The sequence below is a fragment of the Thamnophis sirtalis genome, unplaced genomic scaffold, assembly GCF_051295495.1.
Source record: "Thamnophis sirtalis isolate CommonGarterSnake01/CBP01778 unplaced genomic scaffold, rThaSir2_p1.2 scaffold_3, whole genome shotgun sequence".
In the NCBI taxonomy this organism is placed as follows: Eukaryota; Metazoa; Chordata; class Lepidosauria; order Squamata; family Natricidae; genus Thamnophis; species Thamnophis sirtalis.
In genome coordinates, this window is record NW_028261383.1 from 24,444,497 (window position 1) to 24,466,836 (window position 22,340).

General features: G+C 43.7%; 1 protein-coding gene across 1 annotated transcript in view; it reads left to right on the plus strand.

Annotated features, from left to right (window-relative positions):
- Nucleotides 1-13,102, plus strand: part of LOC148047644 (uncharacterized) — a 32,632-nt gene extending 19,530 nt beyond the window's left edge. Inside the window, 2 exon segments of the mRNA XM_087711752.1 lie at nucleotides 6,654-8,162; nucleotides 11,039-13,102. Of these exon segments, the coding sequence (XP_087567878.1) occupies nucleotides 7,140-8,162; nucleotides 11,039-12,724 (2,709 nt within the window). The 5' untranslated portion in view covers nucleotides 6,654-7,139 and the 3' untranslated portion in view covers nucleotides 12,725-13,102.
- The last annotated feature ends 9,238 nt before the right edge of the window (nucleotides 13,103-22,340 follow it).

Below are 22,340 nucleotides of genomic sequence, written 5' to 3' on the forward strand. Positions count from 1 at the left end.
AACAGAGCCTCTGCGGTCGTTCGTAAGGATGAACAACAGCCGTGGTGCTCCAGTATTCATAATTTCGGGATTTGTTTGTAAATGCTGGGGGGAAGGGGGGGCTTATCGTGTAACTTTGAACATTTGCTAAGAGAACACTTGTAACCCAAGGATTACCTATATTTATTTTTGTAGAAATTGTAAAAATCTTTTTGGAGTGGTTGCTGCCAAGGATTTAGGATCAAAGAGTTTCAGTGGGTGAGAGATTAAAGGAAGCCAACTTCATTGGTGCTGGCCAGAGATGCTTCCAAGGGCACCCATCCTAAATGTCTTGTGCGTCTGTAACTTTGCATACACAGAAGTTTTCATTAGGTCAAAGAGGGAAAATCACAGAACCAGCAGGTCTTGAAAAGGGGGGCTTGGGAAGAAGAGATGACTGTCTATATATGCTGAGAGAAATGTTTCCAAAAGGCATTTCAAAAGGTTGGAAGAAAGATTGGTAATACAGATGTGCATACAAAAATGTATCAAAGTTGCCCCACTTTTTGTTTGATACACATTCCTTTTTTAAGTCAAAATTTTAATTAATAAAATATGCAAAACAAGCAAAAACAATTGATACAGAGAAGCAGGAAAGGAGTCAAAAAAAATTTAAAAAAATATAATGCACCTTCCGCCTTTTTCTACATTGAGAAATTGTCATCACCCATTCCTCTTTGGAAATTACCTCTGCTCAGTTTACCAGAATAAAATCTTCCTTGGAAATTGATCCTGTCCTGAAGTCCATTCCTCACATTAATCCAGTCCAACATTTCACTTTCACATTGCTCTTGGAACAGGGAGATTTTCTCTATGCACAGGTTGAAAGCAGCAAAGCTTTAATGAATACATTATATCGGCAAAGATGAGGGCAAAAGCAGATCTATTTCTCGCGCAAGTGCACATAAAGTTCAAGTTTTCCCTCTCTGCTATTAGGCCAGGACACATTGTCCAATGGAGACTTCCAGTATTGTTGTGAGAAAGTCTTTTTAGGCTCTTGTAAACCTGCCAAAACGTCCTTGGTTCCCATGGTTGGCATCGATGTCTGGAGCTTTGTTCTTTTTTTAAAAAAAATACTTTTTTATTTCCATTTTCATAACATACACTCACATGTATACTATACATAACCCGTATCATATAGTATTAAATAATAATTACATCAGTTCCTCTTGTCAACAATGCCCAGAAAAATAAAAACCCATTATAGCTCTTCTGCTCTCCATACACCTCTTTCTTCTACCACCCTCCAACTTTCTATCTTCCCTCCATCATCCTTTCCTACTCTATTTCCCCTTCCTTTCTACTGCTCCTCTCTCTACAATCCACTCCTCCTTATCCTCCTCATCTTCCCCCCTTACCCTCTCTCCTATCCTTCTCTTCCCATCTTTCTTCTCCCTTCTGTTTCCCACTCCTCCTCTCATTGGTGTATTTCCACTGCATGTCAATATGCTTAATATATCCTAGTTTAAAGAAAAAATAATCATAATAATAGTAATGAAAATATAAGAGAAAACAGTATACATGTGGAGTCAAATTACATTAAAATCTAACACGTATCGGCAAACCTGATATATATCCCTCCCCCCACCCTCCCCCCCACCCTCCCCCTCCCGACTTCCCAGAACCCATACACGGTATAGATTTTTAACAAAAACAGTCTAAAATATATTGGGAAAAAGAATAAGAAATTGATAACATCTTTACATTGAACTTAGCTCCTCCTTGCTAAACTAACTTTAAACAATTTAAATCATTCCTGATCTTACGCATAAGCTATCTGGAATTTCTTAGTCCCGTATTTATTTTGTATATAATAATTTCATTTTTTCCAGTCTCGTTTATATCTCTCGTTTGAGTGGTCCTTAAGATATGCAGATATTTTAGCCATCTTGGCTAAATTTGTGACTTTCAACTTCATTAAGTAATGTGATAGGTCTATAGTTTTTTTGTTGAGTAATACCTTGGTCTTCTTTAGGTATCAGGGATATAAAAGCTGTCTTCCAAGATGGGGGTACCTTCTGTTTGAATCTTATTAAATAATTCCCTAAGAGGTTCTACCATTTCTAATTGTAGATTTTTATAGTAAGCCGCTGTCAAGCCATCTGTACCAGGTGCCTTTCCTGTCTTTAACTGCTTAATTACGTGCAAAATTTCCCCCGAAGTTATTGGTTGATTCAGTCTTTGCCTCTGCTCTTCTTTAACTATGGGTATTTTTTCTTTGTCCAAGTATCTCTCTATATCTAGGCCGTTAATTTTGTCACCCTTATACAGCTCTGTAAAAAATTCTCGGAAGACCTTTTGAATCTGTGGAACACTTCCTTCCCTCTATAGAGCAATTTAGCTATGTTTCAAGAATTTTGTTTTTTCCTAATCTGATAAGCTAACCATCTGCCAGATTTATTTGCATTACAAAAAGTATTATGTTTTGCATATAACAGACTAGTGGCTACCTGGTCTGAGATCAACATATTAAATTGGTCCTTTAATATGGTAATTGCTTCTTTAATCTTTATATCTCCTGGTTTTAAAGTTAGCTCTTGCTCTTTCTTCCTAATTTCATCTTCCAGTTCTGTTCGTTTTACCCCTTGTTTATGTCTATGTAATCTATTTATATTTATCAAAGCTCCTCTCATATACGCTTTACTTGCATCCCATACAATTTCCATAGGTGTGCCCTTATTCATATTAAAAACAAAGTATTCTGTTAACAATTTTTTACATTCATTAATGTATTTTTCATATCTGAATAAATTTTCATTCAATCTCCAAGACCTTCTTGCTTGTGTCACCCCTCCCAACTCCATCCAAACTGGATTATGATCTGATAAAACTCTAGCTGAAATCTTTGTCTTCTTCCTGCACTTCCTAGGTATTTTGTATTATTTTGTACTCTGCAGCTATTTCTAATTGTCCGGATATCCCGGTAATTATTCTCAGGAGGTTTGTTAATGTATCCTGGCTTTGTTATTCTAGTGACTTCCACTTTGGTTATGGGCTGTACTGGTCTTCCTAATGGAACACTGTCTTGGTGAAGTTCCCTTCCCACAGAGGTTAAAAAATCACAGAAGACAGCAGTGGCATCATCAGTTCCATATTGTTTCCAATTGAAGAAAGTTAGCAACCCCCTTTAGAAGAATGAAATATGTTAGGAAATATTAAAAAGGCAGAATATTATATTTTCCCTAGGGGGGAAACATGTTTATAAAGAAAGATTCTCAAAGCCTCAGCTCTCTGCCCCCAGGAGAAACAAAGGACCAACTTTTAGAAATGCATATTTGGTAATCCATTCAAGACAGGAATAAAACCCCAAGGAAGTCAGCATCTAGGATTAATTACATTTGCTAAACAAGATTAAAAACCCCAAATCATTGCCGGCCTTTGGGAGACCAACTACCGTATTTTTCAAAGTATAAGAAGCACCTTTTTCCCCTCAAAAAAGAGGATAAAAATATGGGTACATCATACACTGAATACAGCCTCTGGAAACCCCACCCCTTTTGCAAAAATGTCCATGCATAGTCTTTAGGAGGCTTCCAGAGTGCTGCTGGGGGCTGGAGAGAGGAAAAATGAGCAAAAACGGGCCATTTTTTGCCTCTTTTTGTCCCCCCCCCAGCCCCCAGGAGCACTCTACAACCCTCCTAAAGGCTATGCATGCTCCCCACTTTTTTTTTTTTTTTTACAAAAAATGGGCCTGTTTTCGCAAAAAAACGGCCATTTTTGGGAGGTCTGCAGAGTGCAATTCTTTTTTTTAAAAAAATGCCTCTTTAAAATCTTGGTGCGTCTTATACACCAGTGCGTCTTGTACTCCGAAAAATATGGTAATTAAAATCAAATAACAAAATACACAAAACAAGCCTCCAAATTTCAGCCTGGAAGCAGAGAAGCAACTGGGCTGAAGCATCTCAGCTGCTGATGCTGCAGGTTCCTTCCCTCCCCGAATTTAAGCCCACTGGGGCTGCACGCTGTGAAACTGGTGGCTGCGATTTTCCTTCTGGTGGGAATATTGAAAAAGTCTCTTTTAAATTAAGGTTGATTCTTTGGGAATGTCTTCCCTCCAGAGGTTGTGGGTGCTGCCATCGCTGGAGGGTTTTCAGGGGAGATTGAACAGCCGTTTGTTGCTTGTACTGATATGCTGTGCTTGATTTTTGTCAAACATGTCACTGTGCACTACGGCCGAACATCTCCACTTTGGTCTGGTCTGTGCAAAGGACAGTGTTCCAGAAGTCCTGTGGTTTGTCCAGGTGCAACTTTGCAAATCTCAGACATGTTCCTATGACCTTTTTAGAGAGAAGAGCAACCCTTCCAAACGAATCAGAGTTGTTCAGTTTTTTTCTATTTGCACTGTCATGAATCTTGATATTTAACATGCTAACTGAAGCCTGTAGAGTCTGTTATATAACCTTTTTTTAAAAAAAATTGCTCTTGCCATTGCATCATCTGGCCTTGGGATGGATTTTCTTGGATGTCCACTCCTGGGAAGATTGGCAACGATCACATTTTTCAGAGTATAAGACACACCAAGGTTTTGAAGGGGCTAATTAAAAAAAAGTAGGTAGGTAGATTGAGTTAGAGAGAGGGAGAGAGAGAGTTGGTAGGTAGGTAGGTAGGTAGATGACGTGAGAGAGCGAAATACAGTAGGTAGGGAGAGAGATTGCGTGTGTAGGTAAGTAGAGGGATAGAGAGAGAGTAATAGAAAGAGAAATACAGTAGATAGGTAGGGAGAGAGAGGTACATAGATAGAGGGATAGAGAGAGAGAAATACAGTAGGTAGGTAGGGAGAGTGTAGGTAGGTAGGTAGACGGATAGAGAGAAATAGAAAGAGAGAGAAATACAGTAAATAGGGAGAAAGGGTAGGTAGGTAGGTAGGTAGGTAGGTAGGTAGGTAGGTAGGTAGGTAGGTAGGTAGAGGGATAAAGAGAGAGAAATACAGTAGATAGATAGGGAGAGAGGTAGGTAGATAGAGGGATAGAGAGAGAGAAATACAATAGGTAGGTAGGGAGAGAGTGTGTGTAGGTAGGTAGTAGCCAAGTGTATTTATCCATGTGCTGGAGAAGGAAATAGCTGACAATCTGCAGCACTTGATCAATGTAATTTTCATCAATCGGTTAAAGAGCTTTTGGAAAAGAAAAAAAAAGTTTTTGCACAATGCAAACCTTCCCAAAACAGTCCATTTTTCACGAACATGAGCCCATGTTCAAACAAAAGGTAAGGACAGCTTTGGGGGGGGCTTGCAGAGTGCTCCGTGGTGGCAAAAACGAGCAAAAAAATGGCTCGTTTTTCACAAAAACGGGCCCATGTTTTGTCAAAAAAACTGCATACATAGCCTTATAGAGTGCTGCTGGAGGGGGAGCAAAAATGGGCCATTTTTTGCTTATTTCTGCCCTCCCCAGCCCCCAAGAGCTCTCTGAAAGCTTCCACAAGGGTATGCATGACCATTTTGGTGAAGGGGCGGGGCTTCAGAAGGCAAAAATGTGCTATATGATGCTGATGATGCTGATGATCAATTGATAGGTCAGAGTTTGCAGCAGCAATCACATCAATTGATCAAGGGCACTTTATTAGCAGCACTTGGCTGTCACTGTGGCGCTCCATCATTGGAGGCTTTTCAAAAGACACAAGAAAGTGACTTGTCTGAAACGGTATAGGGCAGTGATGGCTAACCTTTTTTAGCTCCCATGCCAAAAGCGGGGGTAGAGCAGTGGGGATCATGTGCGGGCGTGCCCACACCCATAATTCAATGCGCGGAACATCCCCACGCATGTGCAGGCAACCAGCAAACCACCCATCGCTTTTGGCACAGTTTTTTCTCCCTCCCCAGGGTCCAGAGGCTTTCTAGGAGCCTGGGGAGGGTGAAAACAGCCTCCCCCCCCCGGAGGCCCTCCGCAGGCTTCAGGAGCTTCCCTGAAGCCTCCGGAGGGTGAAAAGGGAACTATGGGGAACCCGGAAGTTTGGGAATGATGACTTCCGGGTTCCCCATGGGTCCGATGAAGCCTCCAGGGGGCTAAAAGGGATCTACGGACAAACTGGAAGTCACTTCAGGGAAGCCTCCTGAAGGTCCCTGAATGCTCCGGAGGGTGAAAAATGGTCCTACGGGGAACCTGGAAGTTCAGGAAATGGGAACTTCCAGTTTGTCCATAGCTCCGATTTTCAACCACTGGAACCTTCAGGAGGCTTCCCTGAAGCCTCGGGAGGCCAAAAACCGGCCCTACAAGCAAACCAGAAATGACAATCACATGTATATGGTCTCCTGCTTTAGCAGGGCTTGGATTAGAAAACCTCCAAGGTCCCTTCCAATTCTGTTATTCTCTTCTTTTCTGTTGTAATGATATTTATTATGTCTTGATAAGTAAAACCATAGAAATCAAAGAGGGTGTAGTTTCTTTTTCACTGGACTGTCTTTGAAAACAACCCTTTGCGCTGCTAAGAATTCATTGATTGACCCAGTCAACAAGCGAATTTCATCATTGAATGGATCTGGGTAGTCTTCCATGTGTCAAATGAATAATGATTAATGTAAAATTATTGTAGCTTTGTGGCATGTTTGCTTTTTCATTGTAACATAAGCTTTTTTCTTTTTTTCTCATCTTCTGCAACCATTTTATGCATAATTATACACTTTAATTTGAATCCTATAGACAAAGAGGATGGCAATATGAGCACGCTGAACAATTGAGGAAAACAAGCAACATTGAAAAGGAAAACAAATCAGTCCAGAAATCAAATGTTTTCCACTTCCTCCAGAAAAACACACAATTCTTCACCTTCCGGGTAAGAGAGAAAAAAGAGAAAATAAAGAAGAGATTTCTATCTGGAGAAAGTAGAGTATGCAAAACTCAAGTATATGTTACATGAAAAGTCAAGGGGGATTATTGTTCTTTTGAGCAAAAAAGGGAAATATCTAGAAGTTACTGGGCAGAAAGTGGGGCAACCCTCACTCTGGAAGGAAGAATATCACCACTAAATCAAAGCAGCACTAAACAAGGGATCTTCCATAATTTTGATCTCCCCAGGAATATGAGTTGTGGAAAAGCTCCATTGACGTGCCTGTTGTGCGAAAGATACAACTTGCAACTCATAGCTGATTATGCCTGAGAGGAATCCAAACTGGAGAAAACTGGAGAATGTGGCAAAACCTTTGGTCAGAACAACTCTGTTGTGATTCAGGGAAGGATCCACATAAGAAAAAAAGCCCTTCAAGTGCTCCCAATGCAGTAAATTTTTTAGCGAGCATGGCAACATGGACTCATACCAAGATGAAACCCTTTGAATGTCCTGATTGTGGGAAAAGTTTCAGTACCAATTCGACCCTGGTTCAACACCGGAGGATTCACACAGGAGAGAAACTATTTCAATGTCCTGATTGTGGGAAATTTTTCAGTCAAAATTCCAAACTCGTGAGACACCAGAGAACTCACACAGGAGAAAAACCCTTTGAATGTCCTCATTGCGGAAAAAGTTTCAGTCGGAACTCTTTCCTTGTGGCACATGAGAGAACAGGAGAAAAACCCTTCGAATGTTCTGATTGTGGGAAAAGTTTCAGTCAGAACTCCACCCTGGTGAAACACCAGAGAACTCACACCGGAGAAAAACCCTTTAAATGTTCTGATTGCGGAAAAAGTTTCAGTCAGAATTCCAACCTGGTGACACACCAGAAAACTCACACAGGAGAGAAACCATATGAGTGTCCAGAATGTGGGAAAGATCTCAGTAGTATGACTAGCCTTCTAAATCATATGCTTATACACACAGGGGAGAAACCATTTGAGTGTCCTGACTGTGGGAAATGTTTCAGTCAGAATTCCCAACTGATTACACATCAGAGTGCTCACACAAGAGAGAAACCGTTTGAATGTCCTGATTGTGGGAAAAGCTTCACTCAGAATTCCAGCCTGGTGACACACCAGTGGATTCACACAGGAGAAAAACCCTTTGAATGTCCTAATTGCGGAAAAAGTTTCAGTCAGAACTCCAGCCTGGTGGCACACCAGAGAACTCACACAGGAGAAAAACCATATGATTGTCCAGACTGTGGGAAATATCTCAGTAGTGTGACTAGCCTTCTAAATCATATGCTTTTACACACTGGAGAGAAACTCTTTGAATGTCCTGATTGTGGGAAATGTTACAGTCAGAATTCAAACCTGGTGACACACCAGACAACTCACACAGGAGAAAAACCTTTTAAATGTTCTGATTGTCAGAAAAGTTTCAGTACCAATTCCAGCCTGGTGTCACACCAGAGAGAAACCATTTGAATATCCTAATTACAGAAAAAGTTTCAGTCAGAATTCCAGCCTGGTGACACACCAGAGAACTCACACAGGAGAGAAACCATATGAGTGTCCAGACTGTGGGAAATATGTCAGTAGTATGACTAGCCTTCTAAATCATATGCTTATACCCACTGGAGAGAAATCCTTTGAATGTCCTGAATGTGGGAAATGTTTCAGTCAAAATTTCAGACTTCTGAGGTTTTTTGTCTTTCAATTTGCCAGAGAGTTCTTTATGGATCCAGTAGAGGGCACTTTAAGTCCTGAGTGGTCATCATCTGAATCGGTTTCACTTTCTCCCACGGAAGAGGAGGGTTCCTTCTCCTGGCCTGGAGAAAGGACATCAACACCTTCCACGCTTTCCAGGGCAGTTTCACAGCGTCTCCCTAGTTGCCAGCCAGGTTCCTCCCTACCAGCCAGGGTCAGTTTTGGGAGATGTCTAGCGTAGCAGTTGGGTTCCCAATGCCCCTCCTTTCCTTCTTTTGGTGCCTCCTCAGACCTCCCCCACATGTGCACCAACAGCTCACAAAACTCCTGTGTGTACTCAGCCTCAGGCCTCCCCTCCTGGGTTAAGGGTTTCATCCTGCTTTTCGCCTTTTGATTTAGGGGGGGTCATCAAAACGTTTCCTCAAGGCAGTCATAAACTCCTTGTAATCCCTCAGCAGGGGGGAATCATCATTATGCAAGGCTACCATCCAGGCAGCTGCTTTTCTTTCCAAAGCCATAGTAACACTTCTCACTTTGGCAACTTCCGATGAAAAACCTCCCCAAACTCCTGCATGTAATTCCAAACTTGTAAAAAAAAAAACCAGTTCTTTGGGATCTCCTCTGTACTTCACTCCAAGTGGAGGAATCTGAGGCAGGACGGTTGGCCTTGACCAGGTCCAAACATCGTCCAATAACATGATCAGACGATGGTGAGAACAAAACTCCCTTTATGACAATTATCTTGAATGTCCAGTCCTGGGAAGATTGGCAACTGTCTTGAATGTTTCCTCTTCTGAATAATCTTCCTCAGTGTAGAATGATGGATTTTAAATTACCGTATTTTTTTGAGATGCATCAAGACTTTGAAGAGGCAAATATTTAAAAAATGTTTTGCACTCTGCAGATCACCCAGAAATGGCCCATTTCTCGCAAAAACTGGGCCATTTTTGTATCCAAAAAAGGGGGCATGCACAGACTTTAAGGGGCTTATAGAATCCTCCTGGGGGCTGGGGGAGCAAAAATGAGCGAAAAACAGCCCATTTTAGCTCATATCTGCCCTTGCCTGCTCCCAGGAGCACTTTGGAAGCCTCCTAAAGGCTATGCACAGCCTTTTTGGTGAAGCGGGCGGGGTTTCAGGAGGCCAAAAATGTTGCATTTACTGTATAAGATGCACCCAGATTTTCACCCTTTTTTTGAGGGAAAAGGGTGCATCTTATACTCCCAAAAATATGGTATCTGGAAATGGCCTTTTAAACCTTCCCAAATTGATGTACAGCAACAATTGCTTCTCTAAGATCATAGCTGAGGTCTTTACTCTTTGGCATTGTCTTAACACACACCTCAATGTCAGAGACTAGGAAACTCCTACACTTTGGCTTTTGTAGATGTAGTCTCTATCTCTGCCCCGTGTTGCAACGTGAATCAAGTAAATGCAGTCTTACTGAAGTACTAATGCAAATCTCTGGCATTTTTCATGTTTCAGCTAAGCATGAAAAAATAAAGTTTTGATTGAAAGCAAAATTGTGGTTGCATGTTTGCATTTCTATTTTAGTGTTTTAAAATTTTATAACACCTGTGTTTGAAAACAACCCTTTGCACTGCTAAGAATTCATTGATTGACCCAGTCAACAACCAATTTCTTCATTGAATGGATATTTGAACTTGGATCTGGGTAGTTTTCCATGTGTCAAATGAATCATGATTAATGTAAAATTATTGTAGGATTGTGACATGTGTGCTATTTCATTGCAACATAAGCTCTTTGCTTTTTTCCTCCTCTTCTGCAACCATTTTATGCACAATTAAAGATAAACTTTTATTTGAATCTTATAGACACAGAAGTTGACAATAGGAGCACTCTGGACACTGAGGATAACAAGCAACATTGAAAAGGAAAACAAATCAGTCCGGAAATCAAAATATTTTCCATTTCCTTCAGAGCGCCACACAATTCTTCAACTTCCTCAATAGGTGAGAGAGAAACGAGAGAAAATCAAGAAGAGATTTCTAGCTGGGAAACGGAGCATGTGAATTCAAGCATATATTACATGAACGGTCAAAGGAGATTATTTTTCCATTCAGCAAAAGAGGGAAATATCTGGAAGTTACTGAGGAGGAAAAGGAGAATTGGAAAACCACATAGAGCAGACAGTGTGACGAGCATTGCTCTGGGAGGAAGAAAACGGCTTGAAACAAAAGGACACCAAACAAGGGACCATCCATATTTTTGATCTCAGGAATATGAGTTGTGGAAAAGCTCCATAGACGTGCCAGTTGTGTGAAAGATACAACTTGCAAATCACAGTTGATCATGCGTGAGACGATCCAGACTGGAGAAAAGCCATACAAATACTCTGAATGTAGCAAAACCTTTAGTCACAACAAGTCCATTTTGGTTCATGGAAGGACCCACACAGGACAGAAGCCCTAAAAGTGCTCCCAATGTGATAAATGCTTTAGCAAGTATGGGAATGTGGACTCACACCAAGAAGAAACTGTTTGAATGTCCTGAATGTGGGAAATGTTTCTGTGATAAATCCAAGCTGGTTACACACCAGAGGACTCACACAGGAGAGAAACCCTTTCAATGTTTTGATTGTGGTAAAAGTTTTAGTCAGACTTCCAACCTGTTGGGACACCAAAGGACTCACACAGGAGAGAAACCCTTTGAGTGTCCTAATTGTGGAAAAAGTTTTAGTCGTCATTCCAGCCTGGTGACACACCAAAGGACTCACACAGGAGAGAAACCCTTTGAGTGCCCTGATTGTGGGAAAGGTTTCGATACCAATTCCAAGCTGGTGACACACCAGAGGGTTCATACAGGAGAGAAACCCTTTGAGTGTCCTGATTGTGGGAAAAGTTTCAATACCAATTCCAGTTTGGTGACACACCAGAGGGTTCACACAGGAGAGAAACCCTTTGAGTGTCCTGCTTGTGGTAAAAGTTTTAGTCAAAATTCTAGTCTGGTTAAACACCAGAGCACTCACACAGGAGAGAAACCCTTTGAGTGTCCTGATTGTGGGAAAAGTTTCAATACCCATTCCAAGCTGATGAGACACCAGAGGATTCACACAGGAGAGAAACCCTTTGAGTGTCCTGATTGTGGGAAAAGTTTCAATACCAATTCCAGTCTGGTGAGACACCAGAGGGTTCACACAGGAGAGAAACCCTTTGAATGTCCTGATTGTGGGAAAAGTTTTAGTCACTATTCCAGCATGGTGACACACCAAAGGACTCACACAGGAGAGAAACCCTTTGAGTGTCCTGATTGTGGGAAAAGTTTCAGTACCAATTCCAACCTGGTGATGCACAGGAGGACTCACACAGGAGAGAAACCCTTTAAATGTCCTGATTGTGGGAAATGTTTCAGTCAGAGTTCTAGTCTGGTTAAACACCAGAGCACTCACACAGGAGAGAAACCCTTTGAGTGTCCTGATTGTGGGAAAAGCTTCACTAACAATTCTAATCTGGTGATACACAGGAGGAGTCACACAGGAGAGAAACCCTTTAAATGTCCTGATTGTGGGGAAAGCTTCAGTAACAATTCTAACCTGGTGATACACAGGAGGAGTCACACAGGAGAGAAACCCTTTGAGTGTCCTGATTGTGGGAAAAGTTTCAATACCAATTCCAAGCTGGTGACACACCAGAGGGTTCACACAGGAGAGAAACCCTTTGAGTGTCTTGATTGTGGGAAAAGTTTCAATACCAATTCCAGTCTGGTTAGACACCAGAGGGTTCACACAGGAGAGAAATCCTTTGAGTGTCCTGATTGTGAGAAAAGTTTTAGTCACTATTCCAGTCTGGTGACACACCAAAGGACTCACACAGGAGAGAAACCCTTTGAGTGTCCTGATTGTGGGAAAAGTTTCAGTACCAATTCCAGCCTGGTGATGCACAGGAGGACTCACACAGGAGAGAAACCCTTTAAATGTCCTGATTGTGGGAAATGTTTCAGTCAGAATTCTAGTCTGGTTAAACACCAGAGCACTCAAACAGGCTAGAAACCCTTTGAGTGTCCTGATTGTGGGAAAAGCTTTAGTAACAATTCTAACCTGGTGATACACAGGAGGAGTCACACAGGGGAGAAACCCTTTGAGTGTCCTGATTGTGGGAAATGTTATAGTCAGAATTCCAGCCTGGTGAGTCACCAGAGGACTCACACAGGGGGGAAACCTTATGAGTGTCCAGACAGTGGGGAAGATCTCGTACTAGGGTTAACGTTATAAATTATGTCCTTATACACAGAGGGGAGAAACCATTTGAGTGCCCTGTGTGTGACCTTTGCCTCAGAAAACATTCCACCCATACACTTTCAGCATAAGAAGTTGCTGAATTTTTATTTTTTTTGCAGAAATTCTGAAATTATGCAAAAATCTTTTTTGGTGTGTTATATGCATTCTTATGGTGATAGATGATAGAAATTGCCAAATACAGGTTGCAGTGAACCAGAATCATGTGATTCTCTTCTATGTCCTTTTGACCAGCAAATTCAATATGGAAGCCAGATTAGCTTAACAACCACGTAACTAATAACAGCAATGATTCACTTATCTGTAACAAGAAACGTGGTTCAAATGGAGCAAAACTTTCTTAACAGATGTCTCACTTAGAAAGTGAAATTTTGGGGTGAATTGTTGCAAATCAAGGACTACCTGTATTTACCCTTCATCTCCTTCCCTCTGTCCTGCGTCGTAATTCATATTCTCCAACTAGGCTGTAGACATGAGATCTGACTCCGGCTGAAGGCATGCATGGAATTTCCCCTTCCATGCCAGCCTGATAATAGTCATGGCAATGCTTTAGAAGTTGACATACGGCTCCCCTCACTTCCCGAAAGCGACCTGTGTGACACAAAGACAATTTGAGTACAGGTATATAACTTAGGGATGTGTCCCTCCTGCAGGCTTGCTTGGATTTCCTGAATGGAATTTTGCTATGAGGTCTGCCCAATTGTACTGCTAATAGTTCACGTAACACCTCAGGTACTGCTCTATCGTGGTGTTCAGTCTCTCTGCTACCCCATTGGTGCCCAGATGAAAAGCTGAACTAAGACCCTGAGATGACCCAATAGACTGCAGGAACTCCCTCCAGAACTTAGCCGTGAACTGGACCCCTCTGTCTGAGATAATTCTTCAAGATACTCCATGCAGGCGGTAGATATGCTTCATGAACAGTTTTGCCAGCTTGTGAGCCAAGGGTAGTCCATTAAAAGATATGAAGTGTGCCTGTTTGGAGAAGAGATCTATTACAGTCCAAATCATTGTGTTTCCCCACTTTTTGGCAACTCTACTATAAAGTCCCTTGCTATCTCCTCCCATGGCCTCCTTGTCTCTGCTACTGTTTGCAGCAGTCTGGGGGGGTGTTTCCTGGTCGTCTCTTCATTGTGGTGCAGATGGTGCAACTTTTCACATAACTATCCACATCTTTCTTTATGCTTGGCCAGCAGAATTGCCTCCAGGCTAAGTGTAAAGTCTTTAGGAACCCAAAGTGGCCTGCCGGTTTGGCATCATGACTCCTCTGGAGAACTAGGGTATGTAGGGATTCTGGGACTTAGAATTTCGTCCCCTTCCATGCAAGGTCATCTCCTTTCATCAAGATGTGTTGGCTGTTTTGGAACCAGGGGTCTGCTAGCAGTTCAGTTTTGAGTCTTGTGGTTAGGTTGCTTGCGGGTTGGTCTTGCTGTTCACAGCGTTGCCGCCTGATGGTTACTTGGGCAGCTGAGTAGAGGAAATGATGGCGTCCACTACGTGCTCCCGTTCTCATTTGTACTGAGGCATGCAGGAGAGGACGCCAGCTAATAAGTTCCTCCTGCCTGGAATGTGCTTTAAAACAAAATCAAAAGGGTTGAAGTATTGAGCCCATGGGACTTGTTTGGGTGATAGCTTCTGTGGGGTCCTAAGCACCTCCAGATTTTTGTGGTCGGTCCAGACTTCAAATGGTTTCTGGCCCCCTTCCAACAGGTGTCTCCAGGTTAGCAGTGCCCATCTCACTATGAAAGCCTCCTTGTTCCATGCAGTCCATCGTCTCTCTGTGTCTGTGAGCTTGCGGGAGGTGTAGGCGCAGGGTTGTAAGTTTCCTTAGTTGTTTCTTTGGAGTAGCACTCCCACTGCAATGTCGCTGGCATCTACCTGGATCACGAAAGGTTGCTTCAGCACTGGCTCCTTTGCAAACTTTTATTTTAGTGTCTCGAACGCCTCTTGGCAGGTTAGGTCCCATGGTAGGGGTTGTCCCGGACCAGGTTTCATTCCTGGGCTCCCTGTCTTCAGGAGGTCTGCCAGGGTTTGGCAATCTTCGTAAAGGAGGGGATGAATTGCCTGTAGAAATTCGCGTAACCTAGGAAACTTTGTAGTTGTCTGGGTGTGCGAGGGGGTTGCCAGCCTAAGATGACTTGCACTTTGGCACATCTCTATTCCCTCATTTGACACTCGGTAACCCAGGTAGTCTAACCAGGCACGGTGGAATTCACATTTTGATACCTTGACGTACAGGTTGGCTGCCAGAAGTTTTTCCAGTACTTGGCGGACCAGGGGTACGTGGTCATTCATGGTCTCAGTGTAGATAAGGATGTTATCTAGGTAGAAGAGGACCCCATTGTAGAGGTGCTCATGCAACACCTTGATTATCAACTCCATGAATACCGCTGGGGCCCCCTGCAATCCCAAAGGCATCATTTTGAATTGAAAGCTGCCTTGGCCAGATGAGACAGCATGTCCTTCATGAGGGGGAGTAGGTATAGGTTGTGTACGGACACCCCATTTATCCCTCGAAAGTCAACACAAGATCTCATGGTTCCATCTTTTTTTCAATGAACCCCGTTGCTAGGATTTTGTCTATGTATTTGCACATCTCTTGCATTTCCTGGGGCATCATGGTATACAGTTTGGGCCTGGGCAGTTTTGCCCCGGGGATGATTTTGATGGCACAGTCTGTCTCCCGGCGGGGGAGGCAGAACATTGCACTCGGCGTTGCTGAATGCTTCTCCAAGGTCCTGATATTCTATTAGAATCAGTTCGGCCTCTGGGATTTTGTCGGATGTGGTTGCCAGTTGTTCTGTGGGCTCTCTTGCGGGTTTCCAGCGTGGGTGGTGTTTCTGCTTGCTGGTGTGGGAGGGGTTGGGGACCCTTGATCTCCTAACTCTGCGGGTACCCCCTTGCCACCACTTGTCGGTCTAGGAAAGTCCCAGTATGACTGCGTCTGTCATTTTGGGGGTTATTATGAATCAAATTACTTCCCAGTGATCCGCTAGTTCTAGCCTCACTGGTTCAGTTAGGTGGGTGGCATAGGCTCCTCCCATTAGAGACCCTCAACCTGCTTGAACTAGATTGGGTGGGCCAGTCTTTTTGTTCTGATCCCCAGTTTCAGGACTGTGGTTAGGTTGATCAAACACCTTATGCAGCCTGAGTCTATTAGGGCTTGAAAATTCCCCTGGCTTCCTGTTTTGGGGCTCTGAGGTGTATTGGAAAAAGGAAAGGGTGAATTGATTCACTCACCATTGGGTCATTTTCTCCCTCGTCCTTGCTGTCATATGTTTCGGGCAACTGGTTGTCATTGCCTGGGGTTCCACCACTTTCACCCGGGGGGGGGGGGAAGGGGCGTCTGCAGCCTGGAGGGCTTTCCCAAACTTGTTGGTGGTCCATTTGGGGCCTCGTTCTGGTCGTGCCCCAGGCGGTGGGTCTGGCCTTGGTTTTGGGGCTGGGGTTGGGCATGCAACTACCATGTGGCCCATGCTCTCACATCTGTTGCATTTTACCGGAATTCAAGAGTGGGCTGGTCTCGGGGCCTGCTGTGGTGCTGTGATTCCCCGCCAGCTTGGTGGTTTCAGGTTGGGTTGACCTCTCTATTGTGTGTCCAGTTGCTTTCTCATGTCGTTGGTGCGCAGCCCGCTGTCGACTTTTGCTACTCAGAACCACTCGGAGAGTTGATTTGGGATGTCGCAGTATGCAGTTACCTGAGCAATTTGCTTGTCCAGGCTTGTCCTGAAAAAAATACACCAGCAGCTGCTCTGGTAAAGTGGGTAGCCTTCTTATGACGCTCCTAAATGCACAGAAGTGCTCTCTTAATGGTGGCCCTCTCTGCTTTAGGTTGCTGAGTTCCTCTTCCGCATATGAGTCCTCCACCTCCTCAAATCTGGCCTCTAGTAGTTGCAGGAAGTCATCTATGTCTTGCAGTTGGGGGACTCTCCTCTTGTGGAGGACGGCTAGCCATTCCCTTGCTTCTCCCTCTAGACCCTCTGCGATGGAATTCACCATGGTTCTGGGGGATGGGTAGAAGTGCCCATAGCATTCTAGGTGGATATCAGCTGAATCAAGGAATAGGGCTACCTGGTCTGAGTCTCTGTCAAACTTTCCCTTGAATTGGGGTGGGTCATTCAGCCCTAATCCCCCAGCCTCCTGTCGCGCTGGGTATGTTTGCGCCCGATATGCCTGGTCATCTTCTTCACCCCTCATTCGGAGAGAGGGAGGGGGTTGTCTGCTCTTGGCAGCCTGCCTGCTGCGTGGGAGAGGCTCTGGTTGCCGTTTTGGGCTCTTTCTCCTATCAGAAGGGGGAGGGGGGGCTGGACTCCAGTCAGCATCTCTTCCCCCCAACAAGATCAGATGTCCCTCCCCCCTCTTTTGGGCAGCATGATGGCCCCTCATCAGCAAGGGTGGCCTGGTCAAGACCCTCCTTCAGTTGCTCTATTGCACTCCCTAGGGATTCCATCAGCCTGGCTTGTTTCCAGTCCCACCCCCAGTCCACCCTTGCCACCTTGCTTGAGACCCTTCCCTGTATCTGGGGACTACGGCAAGGGAATTCCAGTTCAGCTGCTTTAGGGGTTGATTTTCAAAAGTACTCATCTTTTCTTGCTTCTGCTGCTGAGAAAGACATCGCTGCTTGGCATTGCTGCATACCTCCAGCTGTATTTAGTCCTTTTCTCCAGCCTCCTGTTGCCTGATTTTCCCTCCAAGCACCCCAAATATTGGGGGAGTGCTTGGAGAGCCCGGGATTCAGGAAACCCAGAAATCGTAATAGATTTTTTTAAAGTCTGGCCCTCTGTGAAGTTCCCAGAAGACGACCTAATCATTTATGAGCCTCCAGACAAAGTTGAAAAGAAACCCAATCATTTATTAGGATCGACATTCTGGCGTGGACTCCTGTGGAGCCGAAACTGCTTTTGTTTAATTGCGTTTGAACTTTACCCCCTGTATCTCCTCCCTTCTGTCCTGCATCATAATACATATTCTCCAACTAGGCTGTAGACATGAGACCTGACTCCGGCCGAAGCCATGCATGGAATTTCCCCTTCCATGCCATGATAATAGTTATGGCAATGCTTTAGAAGTTGACACTGGCATTGCGCAGCTCCTGGTCCAGACCGTCCCTGAAGTAGTGGACCAGGAAGTGTTTGGGCCAGTGCCGCAAGCCTCCAAAACTCCACAACATACTCTTTAGCTGGGTGGTTATTTTGCTTAATCACCTTCATCTCCGCTTCTGCTTAATGACCGTGGGCCGAGTCCACAAATCTCAACCTTAGTTCCTGCAGGAAGTCATCTATGTCTTCGAGCTCCCCATGTCATGGAGCTGGGTCACCCACTCTACTTCTTCACCCTCTATGTTATTGACCGTGCTGAGGGTGGTGATGGCTGCAGACTGAAACCAGAGATTTCTGCTTTTGCAGGGCTGAGAGGAAAAGGGGAATGATGAACAGGCCCTCCAAGGTTGCCCGCCCCTTAACGTTTTTCCAATCAAATTCTCCCCCCAAACAGAGGACCCTCCCACCCAAATACTGCAGGACAGAGTAGCCCCAAAACTGGTTAACATGGGGGGGGGGAGGCTGTAGCAGCTCTGCTGTGAATGGAGGGAGAGAAAAAAATTGGATTCTATCTGCTGCAGCACTTAGCGTTGAATGCTGTGACAGAGAGAAGCCTAACTTTTCCCCCTTCATTCACAGTGAAGCTGCTGCTCCCTTTATGGTCCCCCCTGGCCACATCCCTCCCGGAGGTCAAATTACCTGAAAGGGACAGGCATGCTGCTGCAGCTCCCTTCCAAGCTGGCTCCGAGTCCCTTCCCTTTGCTGCAATTAACAAATTCTTGCACTCTTGGGAACTTTTTCTATACTGTGCAAGGGTTTTCCATGCATACAACGGCTGAGAGATGCTTACAGTGGGGCACAATTTGGGTCTACCCTCCACCTCAAGGAAAGGTCCATCAACTATGGTTAGACTCAATAAGCCAGGGGTTGTTCCCTTGATGAGCTCCACCGAAGATCCCCTTCATCCTTTTTGATTTGGTCTGCTTTGCTGCCTGGGGAACAACCGTGCCAAACCGCTCCTGCCCTCAATCCCCGTGAAGCCCTGCTGAACTGGCATGAGAAGCACACGGGGCCCGGGTGGAAGGCAGCCTTTTCTGCAGCATCCTCCTCCCCTCTTTGGATTGACCTGCAGCAGAGACGGGCGGGACTCTGCCTTTGCAGAAATGGAGCGGGTGCATGTGCAACAGCCTCGGTATGTCTGTTTGCCATCCCACAGGATCTCCGCCACCCCTCACAGCTCCAGCACAGGGTCTGCATTTCCACCAAGGGCCGTCCGCCCAATGACTGGCCAGGTTGGGCTGGACGCCGACCTCAGAAGGCAAGCAGGCATGGAGGACCGCCAGTAAGGCAATGTGGAAGGCAGGGAAGCACGGCAGTCACCTGCTGGGGCAAGGAGGGGTACTGTAGGCTTTCAGCAACCCCTGCACAAACTTCATCAGTGCCCACCATCTCCTCCATCTTTCCCGAGTCTTCCTGCGGCCTGGTAGGCCGGCTAAGCGGTTGGGGCTCAGGACCCCAAATAAGCAGCTCCAAATGGATCAAAAAGTTTCCTGACATTTTAGTGAAGAATTGGTTTAATGCCAGGGTTCCGAGTAATAGATCCATCGCAAGCAAACCTCAGAGGCAGGTAAATTCCTAAAAGAATATCTTTATTGGAAATATCAAATTGGCACAAATCTGGTTAAAACCAACTCTGAGGGACCCCTTGTTTTCACCTAATTAAAAGTTTTACTCTCAATCCCAAACAGTCATATACCCCAATCACTGCAGCGTCCGCTGGTCTGGTGACATCACTCCTACTTTATCTGGCCAGGTATGAGAACATTCTTGGTTCTCAGGAGAAAATATTTTATTATGACTCCACCATCCCAGCTATCTCTAATCCCCCCTCCTACTCCCTTGCGCTAATGCGGCAGCACTGATGCCTCAAAATGGCTTCAACCGGATCAGCTTCAGGGTTGACAGTATTTGCTTATGAATAGAGCTATCTATCTATTTGTAAGTGCTGACATCATCTGAGGGCTATCAAAGAGTGTAGGGGATGCTTTCTCCCTGTAGGGAAATATAATATTCTGACTTTTAAATATTTCTTCTAGGAGAGGAGTGGGGGCTAAGTTTCTACACGACATATTCCTTCACTCCCCAAATTTTATTCCATTGGCGGTGCATGCTTTAAAACTGGTTCTCCTTTATATTAGGGTTGTTTTGTTATTTTATGGGCATGCTCTTTTCTTGTGTTGTAAGAAATGTCCATCTGGATTCAGTTCCAAGTGGGGAGAAAGACACTGGAAATATAGACGCTGATTGGAAAGATGGTTTTAATAGTGAAGCAGAACCATCAAACGTGTGATTCTGGGTAGCTGAACACTTGGTTTGATGAGCACATGGACTTTCATACAGTTTCTTCTACAGCATTTTGAAATTTGGAGGCTTGTTTTGTGTATTTTGTTATTTGATTTTAATTACCATATTTTTCAGAGTACAAGACGCACTGGTGTATAAGACGCACCAAGATTTTGAAGAGGCTTTTTTTTTTAAAAAAAAATTGCACTCTGCAGACCTCCCAAAAATGGCCGGTTTTTTTTTTTGCGAAAACAGGTCCATTTTTTGTTAAAAAAAAAAAAAAAAAAAAAGCGGGGAGCATGCATAGCCTTTAGGAGGGTTATAGAGTGCTCCTGGGGGCTGGGGGAGCACAAAAAGAGGCAAAAAATAGCCCATTTTTCCTCATTTTTCCTCTCTCCAGACCCAGCAGCACTCTGGATGCCTCCTAAAGACTATGCATGGCTATTTTTGCAAAAGGGGTGGGGTTTCCAGAGGCTGTATTCAGTGTATGATGCACCCATATTTTCACCCTCTTTTTTGAGTGGAATTAGGTGCTTCTTATACTTTGAAAAATATGGTAGTTGGTCTCCCAAAGACCAGCAATGATTTGGGGTTTTTAATCTTGTTTAGCAAATGTAATTAATCCTAGATGCTGACCTCCTTGGGGTTCTATTCCTGTCTTGAATGGATTACCAAATATTCATTTCTAAAAGTTGGCCCTTTGTTTCTCCTTGGGGCAGAGAGCTGAGGCTTTGAGAATCTTTATAAACATGTTTCTCCTTTAGGGAAAATATAATATTCTACCTTTTTAATATTTCCTAACATATTTCATTCTTCTAAAGGGGGGGGGGGGTGTTGCTAACTTTCTTCACTTGGAAACAATATGGAACTGATGATGCCACTGCTGTCTTCTGTGATTTTTTTAACCTCTGTGGGAAGGGAACTTCACCAAGACAGTGTTGCATTAGGAAGACCAGTACAGCCCATAACCAAACTGGAAGTCACTAGAATAACAAAGCCAGGATACATTAACAAACCTCCTGAGAATAATTACCGGATATCCGGACAATTAGAAATAGCTGCAGAGTACAAAATAATACAAAAGACCTAGGAAGTGCAGGAAGAAGTTACCTTAAGAGAGGAAAAGATCAGAGTGACAACAGACTGATTAGCTCAGGGCGAAGATGTAAAAATAGGAAATACAGTAGAAGACACTAGAGCTCATCCCTGCCCCATGGGAAGTACTTTAGGGCAGAGGAATAACAAAACGAAAGATAGGATTAGAACCCTTAGCAAAGGGACACAAACAAATAGAGCTATCTATCTCTTTGTAATGCTGACATCTACTGGGGGCTGATCAAATAATAGTACAAAGAAAACAAAAGGACTTCAAGGAGGAAAATGGTATAAAAAATATACACTTATTGTTTGACGGGGTCAGCTCAACTAGGAACGCTGATCTACATCAATGACAGTCTTGCTTTCCTGAAATAATAAAGACAACCTGTTTTCAAATGCAGCTTGCTTCGATCCTAAATTCATTCACTCAGCCAGTGATGCTCTCCCAGCCAGAAATCCGAACCCGCAGAGGAAACCTTTTTCCATTTAACACCATCTTCAAAAAAAAGTGGGGGGAAAAACAAATCCAGGAAATTACAGACAGATCAGCCTTACATTAATACCTGGTAACATCTTGGAAAACATATCCAGACAACAAATCTGTGAACACATGGAAGGAAACAAAATCATAACCAGTAACCAGTAGGGTTGATTTAAAACATTATGCCAAACAAAGTTTATTTAATTGTTTGACAAAATGACTAATTAGTGGACCAGCAAAATGCTGTGGATATCATATACTTAGATTTCAGTAAAGCATTTGATAATGTAGATCACAACCTACAGTAGTGGCCAAAATTGTGGAAACCTTTTGGGAAAAGTTTATTTTTGAGGTTTGATGGCTAATAACATATTTTGGGGTTATGGTTTTTATTTTATGGTTAATACCATAAATTATATATCAATGAAAAGATATTTTAAGCAAAAATGTACTGCAATAACTTTTATGAAAGATTTTCTATTAGAATAGCAGTTATAAAGAAGAAAAGTGAAACACGTAGAAAAAAGAGTGTAGTGGTGAAGGCACCAGGTTAGAGACAGAGAAACACTCAGTTCCGGTCCCACCTGAAGAGCAAAACCATCTGTCAAACTTTAGCCAGTCCTCTTAAGTT